Source organism: Pelodiscus sinensis, chromosome 8, assembly GCF_049634645.1.
Source record: "Pelodiscus sinensis isolate JC-2024 chromosome 8, ASM4963464v1, whole genome shotgun sequence".
Taxonomy (NCBI): Eukaryota; Metazoa; Chordata; order Testudines; family Trionychidae; genus Pelodiscus; species Pelodiscus sinensis.
In genome coordinates, this window is record NC_134718.1 from 54224420 (window position 1) to 54248072 (window position 23653).

At 45.3% G+C, this 23653-nt stretch overlaps 2 protein-coding genes across 5 annotated transcripts in view; one reads left to right on the forward strand and one right to left on the reverse strand.

Moving 5' to 3' along the window:
- FAM53B (family with sequence similarity 53 member B) overlaps positions 1-23653 on the forward strand; it is a 155331-nt gene that overhangs the window by 115969 nt on the left and 15709 nt on the right. The gene's annotated exons all lie outside the window — the stretch shown is intronic.
- The window catches only part of LHPP (phospholysine phosphohistidine inorganic pyrophosphate phosphatase), a 222017-nt gene continuing 200423 nt past the window's right edge, over positions 2060-23653 (reverse strand). The window contains exon 7 of the mRNA XM_075935299.1: positions 2060-2344. Coding sequence (XP_075791414.1) covers positions 2095-2344 — 250 coding nt within the window. The 3' untranslated portion in view covers positions 2060-2094. The remainder of the gene's footprint in view (positions 2345-23653) is intronic.

Genomic DNA, 23653 nt, shown 5'->3' on the forward strand with positions numbered 1-23653 from the left:
TTGCTTGGATTTTTATAATTCTGGCGTGTTCTGTTCTTTTTCATCTCACTAATGACTGGAGCAAAATTGTATTCCTTTATTCTCTGGCAGTTCTGGAAACTGCATTGCTGAGTTATGAGACATTTAGCACGTGCAGATGCCCAAGAGGAAGATCCAAACCCATGATGATTGTGGGTTCATTTGATTCTTCCTTTTTTTTTTAAGGTTACCCTGCATAACTGTTAGTCTCATATGATCAAACTCTGAATTCAGCAACTTGTGCCAAATGGAGCAAATTCTGCTCTCACTCATACCAGGATAATGCCACTGAAATTAGGAGTTACTTCAGATTTATAACAGTGTGACTGAGAATAGAATTTGGCCCTTAGTTCAGTGTTTTTCAAAGTGGTCTGCAAAGCCACTTGGAGAAGCCTGTTGTCTGGCCACACCAATTTGTTGACTAACCGGCGCAATGGCCTCAAACCCTTGTGGCTCCTATTGGTTCCGTTTCGCTGTTTGCAGCCAAAGGGATTCATGGGAATCAGTGACCTGGCCCACGCCGCTTCTTCAGACTCCCCTTGGCTGCAAACAGTGAAACGGAACCAGTAGGAGCCACGAGACTCCATGGCCACAGAGCCAGTAAGTAAACAAATCAGCGCGGACAGAACACTGCCTTAGTGCATATGTTTGTGTCATGGTTGCTACACAATGGAAGGAGATGGTGAGGAGATAGGCCAACTGGTAATAGCTCTAAAAGCCAGTAGTTATGTAGCTACTTTCCTCTGAGGCTTTAGATGCAAACAGTGTAATGAACATAAATTTCCAGGGTTCCATGTCTCAGCCATGTTTCCCTGATGGCCAGAAAACTGCAGAAGGCTTTTCCCAGAATCATTTAAGGGATCAATCATATTTGCATCCAATTTCTCCATAAAATGATAATTGATTCACATTAGGGCTTGAGCATCTATCTGAATTGGAGGCTGATGACAGACAAAATTGCGGTACATATGTTGGGCGCTGGATAGGAATGCGTTGCTGGCAGGTGCTAGAGAAGTAGACATTTTCGCAGCTTCAGTAATGGTTAACATAGCTGCTTGATTGATCAAGGAGAGAGAAATTAGTCCGGAGCATAACATATTTGGTAGTAGTTCTGTGCTTTCCAAATGAGTCAAAAAGAGCTCACAGCTCCTTTAAACTAAATGGATCTGATTCTCTGCTTACGTATGCTGGTGCAAGTCATCATTAACGCCAATGAAATCAGTTGCTGTTCTTGAATCAGTTTGCAAGTAAGAAAAGAATTGGGTTGTATGTAGTCAATAATAGCCCCTAGACAAAAATCCCAGCTCAGAATCACAAGTGAATGTATTCAAGGGTCTGTATGGAGGATTTTTATGATGATTATTCATGTCACAGGAAAGTGCTGTAGTTTTAAGTTATGTCATTCGTAAAACACAATGGGTCAAATTCATCCCTGGTATATTCCATTAAAATCCATAGAATTACCCCAGGGATTAATTTGGTCCAGCTAGTAATAGAAATCAGTAGTTCACTTAGTCCTCATTGGAGAGCTGCTATTTGTCTGTATCTAACATGTAAATATATTTTCCTTACAAAACATTTGTCTCCTGTATACCAGTGGACAGTGTTTGAAGTACAGCTTGTTAGCCTGGAGAATTCCACCAGCTTCAGTGGCTGAGGCTACATGACGTTTCAGGTTTTCGTAGCTGACTATAGCCACATCTTAGTACTAGCACATGAAAGTTAATGATAGAGTTGACTGAAAATGTTCCAGTGGAATAGTTTTCCATTGGAAAATGCTGAGTTGACAAAATTGAAAAGTTTTGTAGAAATGTATCAGTTTTGTTGAATGTTTTGAAATGAAACATTAACAAAATGTGTTCTTTCTTTATCATTTTACTTATATTATAGTCGTATAATAATACACAGTAAAAGTAAAAACATTTAAACGGTTATAATTATTCTATTCTAAATCGTAACAAAATATCATTAATATAAAACAGGGGTGGCAACCTTTTTTGGGTTGAGGGCCACCGACGCACAGAAAAATCAGTCAGGGGCTATGCAAGTGAAAAGCCAAAAAAAAATCCTCACCTCTCACTGATGTGGCCCCCAACCGAGAAGGAGAAAGACACTCGTCACATTCCCCTTACACACTAGAACCCGGGGGGGGGGGGTGCAGCCTAGTAGATTTTGTGTGCTGCAGTCCCATAGTGGGCAGCAGGGGGGCTGGAGCGACAGCGCAGACTCCCCAATGCTGGGGGTGGAGGAAGGGCTTGAGTCCCGGGGACCGGATCCAGGCAAGCTGGGGGCCGCATCTGGCCCCAAGGCCTGAGGTTCTCCAACCCTGATATAAAAGGAGAAAGAAGAACAGTATTTTGTTTCAAGAAAAATATTGAGATTTCAGCTTTTCAACATGATCTGTGAGGCAATCGTCTTTGGTTAAATAGAACCAAAATGTACCAACACCTTCCACCATGTATTTCTTGGGACAATCTCTTCTATAGGAGGGGGGGGTCTACTTTTTTCATGCAGTTAATTGCTGCCATTCTGAGCTGAGAGAACAGTTATTGATCCTGGCCTCCCGGGGTTCAGAGGATAACTGGAGAGAATATGGAAAAAACTGCTAGTTTCCAAATGTATGCAAATATATTTTTGCAGCCACTCTAGCTCCTGGAACTTTAACTGAGCCAACAACTTGTTAATTTTGGACATACAGGACTTTTCCAAAATGCAATTTTCATTATATATATATATATATATTATATGGGGGAAAAGGCACCATACACAAGGAGCCCGCTGTCTGTGACGCTTGAACAATATCATAGGAAACCTCTTCCCCTGCCTGCTTTAGGTAGATGTCAGAGAGCTGCCTTTATTGCCAGAAGGTGCCCTTACTAACACTGTAGGGCTCTTAAGACTAAATTGACTTGCTTATTCTGGAGCGGAGTCAGCAAACCTGGCACTGCTCATTTGTAAACCAGCACTCTGGATGCACAGAGACATGAAACCCAAACTCAGGGGAATGGGCCAAATTCTGTGCTGATTTTATACTTTTAACAAGCTGAGGGGAAGCCAGTGGGATTGCACAGAACATCCATGAGCACGGAGTTGACCCAGTGAATGGATGGAAGCTGGTCCTGACATGTCAGAGGACATGCAGGCCAATTAGGTATTTAACACTGCATGCTCCTCTTCCCTGTTATTAGCGCCATATACTATGGCTTCCCAGCCTGTGCAGCCTGCAGAACCTCCGAGAGAGCTCTGTGGGAAAGTCAATACAGTCCCAGTGCAATCTCCACAGTTAACAAACATTGTCTGAAGAAGTGGGTTGTACCGCGAAAGCTCATGATGCTATTGATATATTTGTGTAAGTCTCTAAGGCGCTACAGGACCATTGTTGTTTTTTAAGTTTATGTGAGTTGCTATTTGTCTCAAATTGAACAGCACTGCTGCTCTGACAACATGCAGCCCCCCTTCAACTTCATCCTTTCCCCTTGGCCTGCCATGCACTCTTCCCACAGTATAGGCAACAGGAGAACTTGCTGCAGGTCTCAGCAGGGTATCTTCCCCCATCCTTTTCAGAGCTGTGGGCAGATCTGTGCACCTAGAGTCCCTTCTGCTCTCCGATATATGAGACACAGCCCCCAAACTGCTTTTGTAATGCAGGCACTATTCAATAACTGTGTTATGGAATAACGTGAAGAACTCAGAGGAAAGATGGTCTTGTGGGTAAAACACTGGAATTGGACTTAGGGGAACTGGGCTCTGTCCCAGACCCCATGTGTGACTCGAGGCAAGTCATTTCATCTCTCTTAGCTTCAGTTCACTATCTGTAAAAGTCGTTAATAATCCTTCTTTTCCCCTCTGTCAGTCTTAAGGGCTAGGACTCATCTATATATTGTGTGTGTTTGTGCCACTGCCTGGCAAACCTAATCTCAACTAGGGCCTCTAGGAGCTATCGTAATAATTACCAGTATCACTTCCAATCTAATTATTAATACTCAGCATTTCATAGCACCACCCCTCTAAGGATTTGCAGAAGTAGAATTATTTTTCCTTCATGCTCCCATTAAAAGCACTTTACAAACTAAAGATGCCCATTAATTTGACCGATTATTTTTCTTCATTATTTTCCATTAGAATAGCACATATAAGACTTGTGATTTTAATTAGAATAATTCAGTGAATTCAATGAAATACCAGGGGAGAAATGCCTGTAACAGACCAAGAGTAAACACTGAGCCCAAACACAAAGAGAGGAGCCATACGAATTCTGGGAATTTATTAAAAAATGTAAAAAATTGTATGGTTTCACAGTGATCTAAGTGGACATTATAGACTACTCCAATGTGCACTGAAATGGTCAGGAGATACAACAGAAAGATACAACATTTAGCAAGAAATGATGATTTCTCCCCATTTGTCATTATTATTTCTGTTGCATTTGCAGCTAGAGGACCAACCTTGTGCTTGCCACAGTACATTGGAAAGGACAGTTCTGCCCCCAAAGAGTTTACAATCTAAATAGATAAACTAGACAAAGAGTATAGGGAAACCACGACAGTGACTCATTCAAGGTCCTACAATAGGTCAGTGATGGGGCCAGCACTAGCACCCAGGTCTCCTGTCTCTGAATTCAGTATTCTAGTTGATAGACCATACATATTTTTCAAAGCTGTGGCATTTCTTGTTTTAACTTTCTTGTTTTGAGACTTGTTGGCTATTTGATGTATATCTGGATTAACCTGATCTTTCTCTTACTACATTCTTCATCTTCTACTGTCATGCACATGCAGGCCTATTTTGTTCGTTGGGTTGGAAGATTTTTTTTTAAATGATCACTCCAAGCTGATACTGATATCACAAGAGTCCTACTCAGTAACATAACACCGCAGGAATTTTTCCAATTCATAAAAATGACTAGATTCTTCATAGTAATGGGACAGTTACAGAGATGGAAAGACGACAAGAGTAAAATTGCAAGCAAAAGTGAATACAATTTGCAGAGTCCAAGGCAGCTTTAATTTTAAAGCAAGGTTCAAACTCTTTTCTTTTTTTAATAATGCAGTCTGGGGGAAATGGTTAGGAGAGTAATTATTCTTCAGTCTTTTCATGAGAGCTGCTTTTTTCATAGCCATGTAACAGAATAAAAACAAGTTACCTAGCACAGTTATAGGTCTCTAATGAGACTGCAACATGAACACATAAATGATGGTCCTATTGTCACAAAATTAGAATTGTTCATACGTAAATATTGTCCTTCATTAGATAAGAAGGGGAGGAAATGAAAAGGCAAACTGTGAAAACAATTGCAGTGTAGCAGTGGCACATCGGCCCTTGTCAGGGATGCTGTGTAGAGAGGGGAACTGCACTCAGAAAGCAGGCATCTGTGTCAAATTGGACAGCACAGTCACTCTGAACAGTGGGGTCATTTGTCCAGACTCCAGCATTTGAAAATGGATTATCTTTAAAACAGTCTTGAAATTGAAAAGGTAATGATCACTGTGAATATATTCAAAGTATTCCCTTTTCTTTTCCAGTCTGAAAAGCCTCATTAATATCTCCCTGACCCGCCTCCGTGACAGATTGCTGATAAACTTTCAACATGAGTAGTAGTACTCTGAGAACATGAAAGAATAATAATCCCACTGTGTTCAGTACATGCCCGACATGGAATGGTTGCACTAATTTTCACTTCTAAATCTTAAGGCCTCTACTTTCCTTCTTATTCTTTCTCAAATATTTCAGCATTCATTTGCAAGAGGGAGCACACTTAGCCCTTATTTCAAAATAACTAGCAGAGTGTCTACACTAACAAGCCCATTATTTTGAAATAATGGGCTGATTATTTCGAAATAACAACTCCTGCCTTCCATGAGGAATAATGCTTATTTCAAAATAGACTAACAGATGTATTGGAGCATAAGCTTTCATGGGCAAAGACTCCTTGTCACTTTTGCAGATCCAGACTAACACGGCTACCCCTCTGATATTTCAAAATAGTTATTTTGACATAGCGGTAGTGTACTCGCTCCACTGCTGCTATTTCAAAATAACTACTCCCCAGAATCATTCAAAGTCATTACTCCCCAGTGCTTCCTGGGGCTCAGGTTGCCAGATGGCTGAAAAAAAAAAACGAATTCCCCCCCCCCACCCCCCCCAAAAAAAAACCACCAGGAAAAAATTTTGTTGAAGGAAAAAAAAAGGGGGGGGGACCAAAGTTGTTGAGCAAAAACACTCCGAGAACTTGGATTACTGCTAGCGGTTACCAGGTAATCATTTTTAAAAAAAAACAAAAAACCCCAAACACGCTTCATTGGGGCGAGGGGATGCGGCTGGGAAGGGAGCGGTCCTGGCCGGGGGGGGGGCAATAGGAAGCAGGGCTGGTCATGCGGGGGGGCTCAGGTGGAACGGGGGTGGCCATGGAATATTGTGGGAGGAGGGACCGGCCGGAAGGGGGTGGGGCTGGCCGGGAGTAAGGTGGGGGCGGGAAGCACAGCTGGGGGCTGCGAGGGTGGCCGGGAGGAAGGGGGAGCAGGAAGCAGAGCTGGGAGGGGGGAGGGTGCAGCGGCGCTGGCCAGGGGAGACCAGGAAGAGGAACGGGCCAGCGGGAAGCAGAGCTGGGGGAGGTGCAGGGGAGCTGGCCAGGGAAGATCAGGAGGGGAAGTGGGGGAGAACCAGCCGGCTGGGAAGGGAGAGGGGGTGACAAATTGGCCGGCGGGGAGCGGGACTGACCTGGGCACTTGCTGCCTGTCCCGCGCAGACTCCCGGCGATGCACGAGCGAGGAGGAGGCTTCCTCTCCTCCTCACACTCAACCAATTGAGGGCTCCCAGCAGCAATCGCAGCCCCTCCTTGCAGCTGGGACTCCCAGCCCCTCTCCCGCCCATGCCAAGCTTCCGTCCGGTGCGCAGCCGGAAAAATCAGAAAATACCGGACATTGCACATGTCCGGTATTTTCTGATTTTTTTTACTGGACAGAGAGTGTAAATACTGGACTGTCCGGTACAATACCGGACACCTGGCAACCCTACCTGGGGCTCTAAGTCAAGGTAGCATGTCCACATTAAGGGAGCTTGCCTCAGACTAATTTCCCTATAGTGTGGACAGGCTATTTCAAAATAGTTATTTAGAAATACGTTATTTTGAAATAATTTCCTAGTGTAGACATGTCCTTAATGGGGGAATCTCTGTTGCTTTTAAACTGGATAGTGACAAGCACACAAAGTTACCCTGCCTAATATTGGCTAGGCTCATAAAAGGAGACTGAGGGAAGCCAGAAACGCTCATTATCAGAGGACACCTGAACATTTTAAACTTGAGTATATGAAAAATCCCAGCCCTGTTGAAGTCCATGGGGAGTCATGCCAGTCCCTTCAGTGGGGTCAGGATTTTGACTCTTGGATTTTCAAGAATCATTGTAGGCTATTTTTTTCTTTTGTAGCATCTCCTGATCTCCCAGCCAGAGAACATGTGGTTTGCAGGCTTGCAGCATAAACAGGACCTGCAGTTACTGTACATGTTTTGTACCAGTTATCTTTGAAGTTAACACATTTTGTACTTGTGGTTTCAGTAATGACAGCAGAGAGGTGATACCTCCAGGGATTATATGTCTGGTTTGTTCTTTCATTCTCTTTCTGTAGTTTAAAAACAAGAACTGGTACGGTGCATCAAATAGCATTCTAGTATTGGCCATACAGGATGGCACTTCATTATTAGTATTTGTCGTCAAAATAAGATGCCAGGTTACTAACATTTCAGGGATGATCCCATGTGAAGGAGAGGCTCAGAGGAGGAATTGTGCTTCTGAGACTATGTATACATGACAGAGTTTTTCTGGGATAGTATCGAGTAAAAGCTCTGCTGCGTCCAGGGAATGCATCTGCTCTTCCGAAATTTTTTTTGGAAGAGTAGACGTGCTTTTTTGGCATCCCTGTATCCCTCATTTTACGAGGAAGAAGGGATGTTCCGAAAAAAGGTTTTTTCCCGACATTTGGCCTAGTGCAGATGGACGAAATGTCAGAAAAGCCTCTTACGAAAAAAGCGGAAAAAGCTATGCAAATTGCAGTTTTTGAAGAACAGTGTAGTGTAGACATAGCCTGAGAAGTACAATTCTGCCCTGCTTCCTGCTCACTTCTGGGATTAGTAATCACTAATGGGCCAGATCATGAGCAAATTACTACCCTCCCAACACCACACTAGGTTAGACATGCTGGCTCACCCATTGGGGAGGAGCCTGGATGCAAGGCTGCATCCATTCCCTGCTAAGCTGGGTTCTCTCCATGCCCACCTTCATGGTGAGGCATACGTCCAGGTACGCAGCCTCTGCCAAGTCCTCTGCACCTGGGGTGGAGATGTGGGAATTTCTTGGGAGGGACCTACTCCCCTTTTATGCCTCTAGGTGCTTATGAGGCCCAGTTAATCTGGCCCTCAATTAGGAACTAGGACTAAATGTGATTTATGATGGAACCAGATGGAATGTCCTTGATGTCACATATGGATTGGATAGAATTCAATACATCAGTTCAGGAATAGCTGGGTGGCTAGACTGGTATCTGAGGTTTCTTCTTAGCTCTGCCACTGCCTTACAAGTCATTTCCCTGCTTTGTGCCATAGTTTTTCCATGTGTAAAATTAGGATAATGATTCTACCTTTGCAAAGTGCTTTGATGAATGAAGAGCTCTATACAGAGGTAGTATGATGGGGTATGTCTACACTACAAAGTTAGTTCGAACTAACGGACGTTAGTTCGAACTAACTTTCCTAGGCGCTACACTAGCGCTCCGTTAGTTCGAACTTAATTCGAACTAACGGAGCGCTTAGTTCGAACTAGGTAAACCTCATTTTACGAGGACTAACGCCTAGTTCGAACTAGCTAGTTCGAACTAAGGGCTGTGTAGCCCTTTAGTTCGAACTAGTGGGAGGCTAAGGCTTCCCAGGTTTCCCTGGTGGCCACTCTGGCCAACACCAGGGAAACTCTATTGCCCCCCTCCCGGCCCCGGAGCCCTTAAAGGGCCACGGGCTGGCTACTCACTTTGTGCCAGTTGCAAGGCTGCAAGCACCCGTGCCTGCACAGCCTGCACCTGCCACACAATGAGCCAGCCATCCGAGGGTTCCCAGCCCTCCACTGCTCCCCACGACCAGCCTGGCGGCTCCCGGGAGCCTGCCCGGGGGCGCAAAAGGCGGGCGCCCGCCTGGTCAAGTGCGGAGATCGTGGACCTCATCGAGGTTTGGGGGGAAGCCTCCAATGTCCACGATCTCCGCACTAGCCACCGGAACGCGGCCGTCTATGGACGCATGGCTGCCAGTCTGGCCGCCAGGGGCCACCAGCGCAGCCGGGAGCAGGTGCGCTGCAAAATTAAGGACTTGCGGCAGTCCTACTCCCGGGCCTGCCTGCCAGGGGCTGACCCGGAGGCCTGCCCCCACTTCCATGCCCTGGACCGCATCCTGGGGCCTCATGCCGTCCCTGCCCCCCGGGACGTGATTGACCCCGGGGCAGAGGGACCGCTCCTGGAGACGGAGGAGGAGGAGGAGGGCTCTGAGAGCCAGGAGCCTGCCGCCAGCCTTCCCAGGACCCGGGACCCCCGAGGCACCCCACAGAGCCGCTCGCCTGCATCATCAGAGGCCGGGGAGGCGTCCACCTGTGAGTACCCTCGTGTTCCCCTTATGTGTACGGGGGGCTGAGGCGAGAGGGAGCCCCGGGACCGTGCGCCTGGGCCTTGCCCACCACGGAGCAGCAGCTGGGGATCCTGCAGGGGCCCTGGCCTTGCAGAGGGGAGCTGGGTTTCACACACCTGGGCCCCTGGGGTAATTGACCGCTGGTCTTCTTGCACCACAGCTGCAGCACCGGGGCCTGCAGGGCGCACCACACCGCCTGCAGCAGCCGCCCGCGCCCGGGCAAGCAGGACAGCCAGGAACCAGGAGGACTACCAGAGGCGGCATCTCCGGTTCCTGGACCGACAGCTCCGTCTCCAGGACCACTGGGTCCAGGAGGACCTCAGGCTGCGCCAGAGGAGTCTGGAGGCCCTGGAGGAGCAGGGCCGTGCCCTGCGAGGCCACCTCCAGAGCCTGCTGGACCGCTTTCCATTTCCTCCTCCCCCTGCTCCCCCTCTTGCTCCCCCTCTTGCTCCCCCTGCTCCCCCTCTTTCTCCCCCTCTTGCTCCCCCTGCTCCCCCTGCTCCTCCTGCTTCCGCTCCTGCTTCCTCCACACCCCCTGTCCTCTCTGCCCCCCCCTCCACAACCATTCCCCACCGACGCCCCCGGACCCGCAGTGTGGCGAGACGGGAGAGGCAGCCGGACTCCCACCCCTGAGCTTTCCTTTCCCTTCCTCCCTTCCCTCCCCTCCCCTTCCAGCTCCCTTGTCCCAGGTTTCCCCCTCCCTTCTCCCACCTTCATTCCTCCCTCCCCCACCCCAGTTCTCTGAAATAAACAGACGTTTTTGTTTGAAAACCAGGTGTCTTTATTGTACAGTAGATAGGGAGGGGAAAGGGGAAGGGGGGGGTAGGGTGGAAGAAGGCCCCGGTGGGGCATGCAGGGAGAGGTCAGTCCTCCTCCTCCTCCACCTGGAAGCTCTCCCGCAGGGCTTCCCGGATCCGGATGGCCCCCCGCTGGGCTTCCCGGACGGCGGCGGTGCGGGGCTGACCGTAGTGTCCAGCCATGCGGTCAGCCTCAGCCATCCAGGCTGGCAAGAAAGCCTCCCCCTTCCGCTCACACAAATTGTGGAGCACACAACATGCCGCCACCACGGGAGGGATGTTGTGCTCGGCCAGGTCCAGACGGGTGAGGAGGCATCGAAAGCGGGCTTTCAGTCGCCCGAAGGCCCCCTCCACCACGATGCGGGCCCTGCTCAGCCTGTTATTGAAGGCCTGGCGGGAGGGATTGAGGTGCCCCGTGTAGGGCTTCATGAGCCACGGCTGCAGTGGGTAGGCGGCATCCCCCACCAGGCAGACGGGCATGTCCACGTCCCCGACCCTGATGTGGCGGTCGGGGAAGAAGGTCCCGTCCTGCAGCCGCTGGCACACGGAGGAGTTCCGGTACACCCGTGCGTCGTGTGCTTTGCCGGACCAGCCCACATTGATGTCCGTGAACTGTCCCCGGTGGTCACACACGGCCTGCAGGATGACGGAGAAGTACCCCTTTCTGTTGACGTACCGGGACGCCTGGTGTTCCGGGGCACGGATGGGGATGTGCGTCCCGTCGATGGCCCCCCCGCAGTTGGGGAAGCCGAGGGCGCCGAATCCCCGGATGACGGCGTCCGGGTCGGCGAGGCGGACCACCCTGCGGAGCAGCACCCGGTTGATGGCCTTGACCACCTGCGGAGAGAGACACAGCAAAGCGTCAATCAGTGGGGCGCCCGGGTGGCTGGGAGCGTGCGTGCCCTGGCAGTGCCCCGCGCCCCACTCCCGGAAGCAACCCCCCTGGCGGCGTGTAGTACGGCCGGGACAGCCCGACCTCTCCGGTGCGGGGCGCCTTCGCCTCCTCCCGCCCCCCCCTTTGTCCCTGGGGTGGCCCATCCCCTCCTCGCAGCCCCCCTCCCCCCCGGCTCGGTGGCCGACGAGCGCCGTACCTGCATGAGCACTGCTCCGACAGTGGATCTCCCCACGCCGAACTGGTTCCCGACGGATCGGTAGCTGTCCGGCGTGGAGAGCTTCCAGAGGGCGATGGCCACCCGCTTCTGGAGGGGGATGGCGGGCCTCATGCGAGTGTCCCTTCTTTGCAGGGCAGGGGCGAGCCACTCGCAGAGCTCCAGGAAGGTGTCCCTCCTCATCCTAAAGTTCTGGGTCCACTGTCGGTCGTCCCAGTGCTCCAGGACGATGCGGTCCCACCAGTCGCTGCTGGTGTCCAGACGCCAGATGCGGCGGGGCACGCCGGTGCCGGGGCGCCGCCGCGGCTCCTCCACGGCCCCCAGGACGGCCAGGTGGAGAGGCAGGGGGCTGACGTTCCCCAGGTGGTGCCAGGCAGCCTCGAGCCATTGGTGGCAGGCTTGCAGCAGCAAGTCCAGAACGTGCACCAGAAGGTGCAGGGCGAGCCGTGGCTCCATGTTGCCACCTGCGGCGGTCCCCCCCGAAGGGAAGCACCGACACAGACGGGCACAGAGACCGATGCTTTGCTGTCCCTCGGCGAGGTTGGCAAGCAAGCAGGGAAAGCTGAGAACCGGCTGTCCAGGGGGGTCCCTTTAAGCACGAGCCTCAGATAGCCTCAGACAGCAGCCACACAAAGCAACTGCTGACCTGATGCCCTGCCAGAACCGGTTTCAGCTGCCCTTAAATGCCCCCCTGCGTCCAATCAGTGTGGACGCGCTAGTTCGAACTAGCAAAACGCTAGTTCGAACTAGTTTTTAGTTCTAGATGCGCTAGTTCGAACTAGCTTAGTTCGAATTAACTAATTCGAACTAAGTTAGTTCGAACTAGCGCTGTAGTGTAGACGTACCCATGATGATTAATGATATAGTAGGTAGAAATAATAATTACTAAGAAAGTGTCTGGTCTTTAGAACTTCCCAAGTCCTGCATAACCCAGAGGCAGATCACAACATGACTGGCCAAGGCATTAGCTTAGCAGCCAAGACAGCAGCAACTTAGCAGCAACTTTTATTAAGAGCAAAACGTTTTCCCTTCCTATCTTCATTCCCCAGCCTGTTCTAAAACGGCAAAGGAAGCTCACAGGATAGATCTGACCCTACCAATTTGTGTCAGTGCAGCCAGTTCAGGGGTAAATAGGCATTAGCTATTAATTTTTGAAAAAAAACCCCAACCATTGGATGAGTGAGAATTTAATGACAGGACAATATCTGGGCCTGTTTCCCTAGGCATAACCCAGCTCTGATTCAAGAACAGAGAGAATATTCTGTTCGCCTTTCACATATTTTATAACTGCCCCATATTTTTTCCCTTGGATATTCCAGTCATATTTTTTTCTGACACTTCATTCATCATTGGAAGTTTGTTCTAGGAAAAAGTAATGTTGGTATAAAATCTGCATCCTTTCCTCCAGTCTGAATGTTGTTCTTGGAATTCCTTGGCCTTTTTCTTGTTGCCCTAATATACGATGGCAGGGCTCGCCAATTACAGTTGGTAGAAATAAGACAGCCACATCTTTCAGCATCCTTTGGAGACGTGCTCCAAAGCTCACAGTCATGGTGCAAATTAGAAATCCAATGTACCCAGCAGTTGGAAAGATTAGAATCCTGCAATGAGATTAGCGCACAAAATCAATGCATTCTGAGATTTCATTTCAGCTCTGGGTTTAATGGAATGCTGCTAAGAGTAAAAATCATGCATTTAAAAAGAAAAAAAATATTCCTGATTGCTCTGTGGCTAATTAAAACAAAATGCATTCTAGAATTTAATATTCTTTTCACTATTCATGTTGCCTGTTTATTGCTTAGAATTTGCACAATGAATATAGACTTATCAGTTTAAATGTAATCTAAAAACTATATTATCATTATTGCTACTTTTCCTTTATGTTTTACATCCACTACTGTAATGTATCAGAGTTTGAGTTGCAACCCTCTCATGCCTGGTTGCATCTCAAGTAAAAGCTCACTCAAAATACTCTTTGGCCTAGGAAACTGGAAAGCCTGGATTTGCCTTTTCTACCCAACTCAGTGTAATACTACTCTGCCATTCACAACCCCTGCTGAACAAGGACTCTGTACCCTTTCCCTAGGAGATTAGCAACTCTCATTCCTGTCAGTTTGTCAGCAAGGTCACAGCTGGTAGAAATGGGAATAGGATCCAGCTCTCTACCTTGACTTACAAAAGTCTCCACCATTGTCATATTCGAAGGCGCTATAAAAGGCCTTTGGGACAGCTATTAGTAATGTGTGGTGGTGCATTCGTTGCACCATGGTAGGAGTTGCCCTCCACGAGGGATCTTGACTCAGAGAGGAGGTGCTGAGATTGAAAAGGGTCACATCTGGCAACGAATTGGGTCACCTGCATCCCTTCAAAGGTCACTGCTTCCTTTTCCTCATGCTCCCAGCTAGCTCCACCTACGTGGGGCAGGGAGGAGCAATGTCTCTGCTTACTATTCCCCTTCCACTTACACCTCCACCCTGCTCACTTGCCTGCAAGCAAGGCTGGAGCAGTAGCTATGCAGCTCTCCTGCTCTGGAAACAAGATCCTGGCACATGTAACATGGCTACGCATGGGGCTGGAGGGTGGGGTCTTACAATCTTATGTGTGTGCCAGGGTATAAATGTAGCCCTAATACATACACAGTGCAGGTATTGATAGTATGGATATTATGTCTTGGCATGGCATAGACATATTAGCGTAACATAAGATGCTACACAAGGGCTGTGTCTTTTGCGGAAAAACTTGCCAGCTGTCTACACTGGCCGCTTGAATTTCCGCAAGAACACTGATGATCTCATCTAAGAAATCAGTGCTTCTTGCGGAAATACTATGCTGCTCCCATTCGGGCAAAAGTCCTTTTGCGCAAAAGCTTTCGTGCAAAAGGGCCAGTGTAGACAGTTCAGATTTGTTTTGCGCAAAAAAGCCCCAATCGCGAAAATGGCGCTCGGGGCTTTTTTGCGCAAAAGCGCGACTAGATTGGCACGGACGCTTTTCCACAAAAAGTGCTTTTGTGGAAAAGCGTCCGTGCCAATCTAGACGCTCTTTTCCGCAAATGCTTTTAACGGAAAACCTTTCTGTTAAAAGCATTTGCGGAAAATCATGCCAGTCTAGACGTAGCCAAGTAGAAAAACTCTATGTTAAAAACTGTAGTTATAATTAAAGACTATTGTAACACGTAAATAAATCAGAGATAATGGACTGCTAATAATAAAACCTTAACTTAACCCTTGACTAAGCTTTTGTAATTCATTTCTGAGTTGTGTTAAAGAAAGAAGTCCCAACAGATGTTCTGGGCTGTGGGACTGGCACCAGTCCTGCATAGTGCACAGCAACTCTTCTTCTTACAAACAAACAAACAAACAAACAAACCAACCTTATTTATTTATTTAGCATGTTTTAACAGGTTTACAAACCCTTGCCATGTAAAATCGGGCAAAACAATAATCCTTACACCTGTTAGCCTTTGCTTAGACATTCATTCTCGTAATCCTCAGATCCCTCTGGTGAGCAGGGTGTTGCCATAGTGCAGAAGGTGCAGCATCTTTGACATGCTGTTTCTGATTATTTTATTAAATTGAGTGAAATCTCTGCTTACGCATATTTCCCACACCAGGAATTTCTAAACTCCTTCACCTTTTAAGGCCTGCAGAAACTGAAGATTAGGCTACCAGACATAGGAAAATGAGGCGGCGATTTAAATAATCGCCGCTTCATTTAAATTTACATGGCTGCCGTGCTGAGCCGACAAACAGCTGATCAGCTGTTTGTCGGCTCAGCGCGATAGTCTGGACACGCAGGTGGCGACATCAAAGGTATTTGTCGACCACCCAGGTATACCTCATCCCAGGAGGCATACCTGGGTGGTCGACAAATACCTTTGATGTCGCCACCTGCGTGTCCAGACTATCGCGCTGAGCGGACAAACAGCTGATCAGCTGTTTGTCGGCTCAGCACGGCAGCCATGTAAATTTAAATGAAGCGGCGATTATTTAAATCGCCGCTTCATTTTCCTATGTCTGGTAGCCTGATCTACATGCCTCTGATGACAGAGGCATGTAATCTAGACATATCCTATGTTAGCAAAATATGTATGCAAATGCACTGTGCATCTCTACAAAGAGTTTTCAAAGAGTCATATCTCAGTGAAATCAAATAAAAATGTTACCCAAATTCTCCCAGTGTGTTTCTCCTCTGGGATAGCTATTTCCAAGCCACATTTCAGCTTTCTTCTCCCAGTCATTTCTGATGGAGTTCTCTTCAAGCAAAGTGGTTTTTCTCATTCTCTTGGTACTAAAGATTGCTGAAACATTTTTGCTCAACCTTTCAGACACACACACAAATTATTTCCAAGCTATGAAACTGAACCTCAAATACAATAAGCTAAAATGAAAGTCTAAGAAAATTATGAGTGACTGAAAGGAGGTAGAACTGGAAACTTATGGAATGTAAATATTAGCAGTTGATGCTGATCCTGCCATAATTATGTTAAAAAAAACCCTACATCTAATGTTTTGGTTTGAACCACCTCTTTCCCTTTTAATAGCTGCAGCTCTTTCCTTTTGAATAGCATAAGTGAGACATTTGAATTAAATAAATGCCACATGGGATTTCTCAATATGGTACAGCTGATCAAAGTAGAAGAATCCTGGATTATGGGTGAAAGTGCCTTACAGTAACTCAGGCTGATAAACAAAGAAATGTTTGCACTGGAGAGCAATTTAAAGCCAAGCAGGGCAAAGAAATCCCCAAGAGATGACATGTCTCAGTGGAGATTATTGCGAATACTTGAGTAGCAGCTTCTATGCTAAGGAAAAGGCTGATGGAGTTGTTCCATCACAGCAAGATTTCTCTGCAGCATGAGAAGGCGGAATACTTTCCACCCACAGGTCAGTTCTCAGTTTCCTTCTCACAGACAGTTATTTTCAGCCCCATGAAGAAACTGTAGCATAGTGTGTTAATGGGAGGTGCTGACATTTTAGTAGGTAGGGTTGGCATTGTTGACAGCTCGTAGCATTACACATTTAACAAGAAAATTGTAGCAATTATCTAACGGGGTAAAAGTGTTTGTGCAAAATCCATTCCAAGTATTTCACCTTGGAGACTGTAGTTCTGTTCATATGTATTCTAGCATATTTACTTGGGGATTTCCTGTTTGAGGGGAGACAATCTTAGAATTTCACTGGAGGAAAGAGTTTTAAGTTTTACCTTTTATTGTGGCGGCAAAGAGTTTTATGAAGAAACATATATGATGAATTTCTTTAGCTTTCATATTGTTCAGGTTACCAGTGTTCCACCTTTATTCTTAATGTACAGCTCTATCTGTTAGATACAAATACAATGGCTGGATAAACTTTTAAATACTTGGTCCAAAGCCCATAAAGTCATGGAAAGACTGCCATAGATTCTAGTTAGTTTTGAATCCAACCTTAAATTAGTGACCTGTCACAGAAGAGCCATTGCATCTTGAGATGTGAGTGCTAGATTAGCAAATCTTGAAAAATATTTAAAACATGGTTAAAGTGTCAACAGCTCTATCAGGAAGGTTCAGACAGAAGCTGAGAAATCCAGTCAGACCCTATGGTTGTATGCAAGGTAGTGATGAAAAAGTAGTTTTCCCAAGAATTCAGGCCAAACATTTCAAACTTGGGTGCCTAACGCAGAGGCATGAAGATAAGTCAGTAACCACTGAAGTCAATAAGAGCTCCTTTGAAAATCAGGTCACTTTTATATATCTTCGTAGTTTGGGTGCCTGCAATTTGACAGTTTTCACCACATGGCCTTGTGTATTCCTGGCATGTCCAAAACTCCCATTGAATCAATGTTCCCCAGCTCCCTGCTACATTGTGTTTACTGCTCTGTGCCCTGTTGCAGACAGGAGCTCAAACTTCAAACACTATTACATGAGGAAATTTATGCAGATGGAGTCATCTCACTAATGCCAGAGGTTGGACTCACTGTCCTGATACAAAACATACTGCAGTCAGCTGAAAGGCTTCCATTGGCTTCAGTAGCCTTCGCACAAAATTACTCACGGGAGTCAGTGTTTGCCGAATCAATGTGTCACGCAAGATGTTTTTAAAAAAATGTGAGCAGTGCGGGTTCCATGGGTAAGGGTAAATCTGTTGGCCCCCTTGAAGTCAGGAAGAGGTACTACATGCTAAAGGAGCATTTCAGGAGAAGTACTACATGCTAAAGCAAGAACATGTTTTTTTTCTATTATTAGCCCCTGATCTCAAATGCTTTGTCCATCTGTTATGAGCATTTTACAACCATGCATACAGGAGTTATCACTGCTATTTGAAACCAAATGAAAACAAATACCCACAGCCAATTTCTATTGTCTGGTACATAGGGTTTTCTTCCACTGAAGTCAATATGGATTTACCCATGAAATTCATAGCAGAATTCCGGGGAAACCATTTAATAATTGACAAAAAAGGAATAGCTGTGTAAGGGAACAAAATGGATTAACTGACTGGAAGAAAACTTAGGTTCTATAATAAAGCTACAGTGCTATAAATAGAAAACATTATGTTAGAACATTGCCCTTCCCGGTCTTGTTTAAACAGACTAACTCAGAGAAGTGCAGAGATAAGGCTAGCATAACTTGCCCTGGCATGTCCAGGCCTGTTTTGGTAATACAGAACATGTCAAAGTGTATGCCTTGTCAAATCAAGCAGTGCTCTCCGAGCCTGTGTGATACTGAGTAGCCAAAGGGTGAATTAAAGATGGAGGCTAGGGAATATGCAGTGCAAACAGCTCCATGGAATCTTGATCCATAAAACTTAGATCATTTAAAACCTAGATGAAAAATGCCAGTGCAAATACAAAGTTATGGCTGTTAGATAATTTAGTGTGCTCTGTGATGCTTAGATAAACTTTGCACGTTGTGATTCCTCTTCAGATATGCAGATTGTCTTGCTTCACATTTGGAGTTTTTTAGACATGTAGTTGAGAATGCTTCTGAGATCATCTCTCTTGCCTGAATTGTTCTGTGCTTATGCTGCCCACCACGAGTGAATCCTGGGGTCACAAAAGTATTCAGCAAAAGGCAGAATTTGGAGCAAATAGGCATCCATGGATCTGAGCAATCCCAGGATAGAGTACAGATACAGACAAGTTGACAAGATCAGAATAGACTTTGAAACCAAATAAAGTATCACTTCCCTTTAGAATATATTGGGCTCATTTGTCTCTGCCCTGGTGCCTAGTTTCACAGGACTTGGCACAGAGTAAGTGTAAGTCAAACAAGAGTGTGTGTGCTTTATTTAGCATTTACAGCAGTCATGCAAGAGGTCTTGGGCAGTGCAAAAGGACCAGTCCTGAGGGTGATCTGCTTTGCAAGAACAGAGGTTGGCCTCTGTAGCACCCTGGGATTTGGTCTTGTAGCTTTGCATTTTTATGGCTGTTCCCCTGCAGTTTGACTTTTTGGAGTCCACAAGCTGCTCCTTAGCTCTAAAGCTGCTAAGGGGTATGTCTACACTGCAGCATTTGAAAAACTCTGTTGCATCCAGAGAATGCATCTGCTCTTCTGAATTTTTTTTCGGAAGAGCAGACACACTTTTTCAGCATTCCTGTAAACCTCATTTTACGAGGAAGAAGGGATGTTCCGAAAAACGGTTTTTTTCCGACATTTGGCCCAGTGTAGATGGCCAAATGTTGGAAAAGCCTCTTCTGAAAAAAGAAGCGGTTTGCAATTAGTGTAGCTTTTTCTGGAAGAGCAGTGCAGTGTGGACATAGCCTAGAACTAGAAGAAGGAGGAAGAAAAGAAGCTAGAGATATAGAAGTTTTGCTTTTTTAGGCTTTTCTTACATTTATTTTATGGCAATTTTGTTTGTTTAGCAATGGCTTTCTTGCCTCCCATATTTGTTGATTAATTATCATCCTCTTTTTGGGCACCTAAGTTTTCATATTTTTTGAAGATGTAACTAACCTGTTTACCTGGTGACTGAAAGTTATTACCACCTGATGGTAGTCCAGTGGAGAATATGAACCCAATTTGGTAAAAACAATGGTCCCGATTACCCACTATTGTGCTGATTATCTTATTGAGGCTCCTATCTGCAGACTGGATGTGCAGTGATGAACCCAATCTTGTTCAAAGTAGATGAGTGTCTACATTACCAAATCTGACATCACCTTAGGTGCTATACTGCAATCTGATAACGGTCACTGAAGAAGCCAAGGGCTGAGTGGGCATGGAGAATGAACGACTACTGATGCATATTGTGACAAAGCTTGCACTGCTTCTGTTGATGCGATGTCTGTCTGGCAGATATAGAAGACTTTCCGGAGCCTGCCAGTTTAGCACTTTTCACAAGCACTAAATTACCCAATAAATGAGTGCGCACACAAAAAAATCCAGATGAATTTAGAACAGATGCTGCATTGAATAGAGCATCTGATTCCCATCTGCTCATCCGGCAGCTGAAACATCCAACAGCAGGTGAAAATGTGGGCTTCATCATCACAAAAATATGGCAGATCTTGTCTCAAAAAGCTTTTCCATACTACCATATATACAATAACCTCACTCGTGTGTTAAAGTACAGTTAGCCCATTACATAGCCAAAACGATTACCAAAAAGCACTTTCCTTCTACTGCAACACATGAAAATGAAAAAATTTAAAAAAAAGAGTGGTCCTGTAGCACCTTAGATACTAACAAAAAAATACAGCTTAAATATATACCCCAAATTAAAAAACACAGTGAGAGAACCAAAAAAGTGCCACGGTAGCTTAGCAGCCAAGTAAAAGAAGCAGGGAGAGAAAAAAAGGCATCATTTTAAAAGTGGAAGTTAAATCCTAGTGAGGAAAATAGAAAGGAGCATAAACTCTGTCAAATTAAGTGTAAAACTATAATAAGAAAAGCCGAAAAGGAATTTGAAGAGCAGCTAGCCAAAAACTCAAAGGCTGTGTCTACATTGGCACCCTTTTCTGGAAAAGGGATGCTAATGAGACACTTCGGAATTGCAAATGCCGCGGGGGATTTAAATATCCCCCGCAGCATTTGCATGAACATGGCTGCCGCTTTTTTCCATCTCGGGGTTTTGCTGGAGAAAAGCGCCAGTCTAGACGGGATCTTGCGGAAAATAAGCCCTTTTCTGGAAGATCCCTTATTCCTACTTGAAAGTAGGAAAAGGGCTTATTTTCCGCTAGATCCTGTCTAGACTGCATAACCTGGATTGAAGAGGTTGCAATCATGGTGGAAGAGACCTTATTTGTCTGACTGCACTGTTCATGGGGACATACACAAGTCCCATTTTGTAATCACCTGCTCCTCCTTTAAACTGCGATGTTCTCTATTTGAGGAAAGTCCCATTAACCTGATCTGGAATTAGACATCTTAGCCATCTCAAAACAAATACCTTGTTTTCCAAATTGCTGTCTCTGTTTCTGCAAGAGTACTTAATAACTGCACTAAATACAGTAGAACCCATTGGCTGCTCTAACTTATGCCCAGAGACCACCTTGCAAATAGCAATTCCTCGTTCAATAGAGTGTAATGTTGTGCTTTATTTTATACCCTGACATGCACTGTTGTGACCTTAATGTGAAGCCCATTAAAATCATTGTAATTCTTTCCACTGACTTACTTCCGTGGGCTTTGGATCAGGCCTCAAATTCCTTGGCAGTAATTGAAGATGTGGCCCAATATGACTCTGCATCTCATGGCTAATTCAACTCAGGGCTTCTATCTGAGAAAAACATAAGAATTTTGGGGTCTTTCCTCCCCTTCCCCCACACTGAACCAGCATTTTACACAAGCATTTTTCACTGAAGCTTTGCATGCACATGGTGCATAATACTGAGTTCTGCAGTGCATAGCTACAGCTAGGTGACCTGAAAGAATGTTGTGCTTTGGGAGGGTGCATTTACTTTTATTATAAAGAGAATTCTTTTCATACCAAAAGAAAGGGGTTTTTCTGACTGAGTCTACAGCATAGGCGAGACAAGTCCAGTGTTTGTGTTGAAATTGTAAGGTCCTTTGAGGACAAGGTGGGATACATTGTTAATCCTAGGATACAGAGGATAACATCTCTCTCAGGTGTGAAGAAGTGAAAGTTGGAATTTAGTGAAATAATCTACTTCATTTGCAGCACTCTTCACGAAAACTTAATATCCCATATCTGTTACCAGGTAACTAGAGTACCACAGACGCTGCCAACGTTTATGACATCAAGATTAGCAAGGCTTCTGTTCCTGTTAAAACGGACAGCTGCAACAACCTCTGAATGCCAGCCAAATGAATTGTAATAGGGCCATCTTTTCCTCACTTTACCCTCTGACCAATGCAAGGAGGATTAGTTACACAGAGGATTTCACAGAAATTCAGTGCCTGGGAAAACTTGCTTTCTAAATTGACTGCTGGCAAATCAACTTGATAAACAGTGTCTCATTTATAAAACTGCATGTAGTTCTGAAATAGCAATGCTGTTCCTTCATAAAGCATGGCAACAAAATATACAGCAACCAGAGAGCATATGAGCTTTTCATAATTTTACACATGATCCATCTATTTAATTGTCTCAATAAGCTCTATGTCAGCAATTGAATTGCAGCATGTGCAAATCTAATTGTGGATGTTATAGAACAATGAGAAAATGAGTCTCTGCAGATACAGGCCCAGACCCTGAAAAATGTCTCTAAATACAGTAGAGACCCTGGGCTATTCCACCTTATGTCCAGAGACTTCCTTACAATTAGCATCCTTTCAATCAGTGGAGTGCAGTGTTGGGCTTTATTCTGTTCCCTGACATGCACTGTGTGAACCTGTGAGAATCCCTTTCTCATCTTTTGGCATGAATAGAATTCTCCTTCTAACAAAAGTAAATGCGCCCTCCCAAAGCACAACATACTTTCAAGTCACCCAGCTGAAGATGTGCTGTAGAGCTCAATATTGTACACAATATGCATGCAAAGCTGCTGTGAAACATTCTTGTGTAAGGATCACAGCTGGTTAAATAGGGTGCGGAGGGTAGGGGAACGATCCCAAAATTCATACTTTTTTCCTCAGGGCCCAATTCCCATTGCAATCAAGAGGTATAGAGGTATATCAGAGGGACTTCCAAATTCCACACTGAATACTTCCCCATGCACCATTGCATTGGCCACCTCCTAACATCTTTAAGACTCTGTGGACACCTCCCTCCCATCCATGATACTGTACCATCCCTGTAGCATTTGTTTACTTGGACAATTAATAGCAGAAAACTGTTAGATTTATTTTAGCAGATCATTTAATACAAGGGGATATGTGGAGGAGAATTATCACAATGGGCATTAGCTTCAAAAACGTCTAAGGCTATGTCTAGACTACAGGTTTTTTTTTTAAAAAAAAGTGGCCTTTTTTCGAAAAAAACTTCACCTGCGTCTAGACTGCTGCCATGTTCTTTCGAAATTAAATTGAAAGAATGTGGCGGTTTTTAACAACAGCGGTAAAACTCATTTTATGAGGAAGAACACCTTTTTTCGAAAGAGTTCTGTCAAAAAAAGGCGTTCTTGACCGCAAATATGGCTTTTTTGAAAGAGAGTATCCAGATTGCCTGGCTGCTCTCTTTTGAAAAAGCAGATCACTTTTTCAAAAAAGTTGTGATCTCTTTCAAAAGAAGCTTTTTGGAAAGATTCTTTTGAAAAAGCTTCTTTCGAAATAAGCATGTAGTCTAGACATACCCCTAAGTGTCTTAGAAATAGAGCAGAGTGAATTTTTTTGGCTGGAACTTCTTTGTTTGGGGAAGAAGGGCTGAATAATTCAGATCCATCATCATTAAACTGTTTTGCAAATTCATATCAGTTATGTGTTGTGATAAAATACATTTTGAGAAAACCCCATAATATTTTATTTGATATTTTGGTAATGAAACATGTTTTTCGGGGCACAATGACTTTTGTTTCAAAATTGCCTTCACTTTTATTAAAAACAACTTCAAAATGTTAAATGTTCAAAAACTAAACAAAACATGTCATATGAGTCAAACCCAAAACATTTTTTTCCAACTTTTCAATTCAATACAAAGTTAAAAATTGCTTTTGGTTCAACTGAAACTCATTTTTCCACCGGTATTTTCAAAATT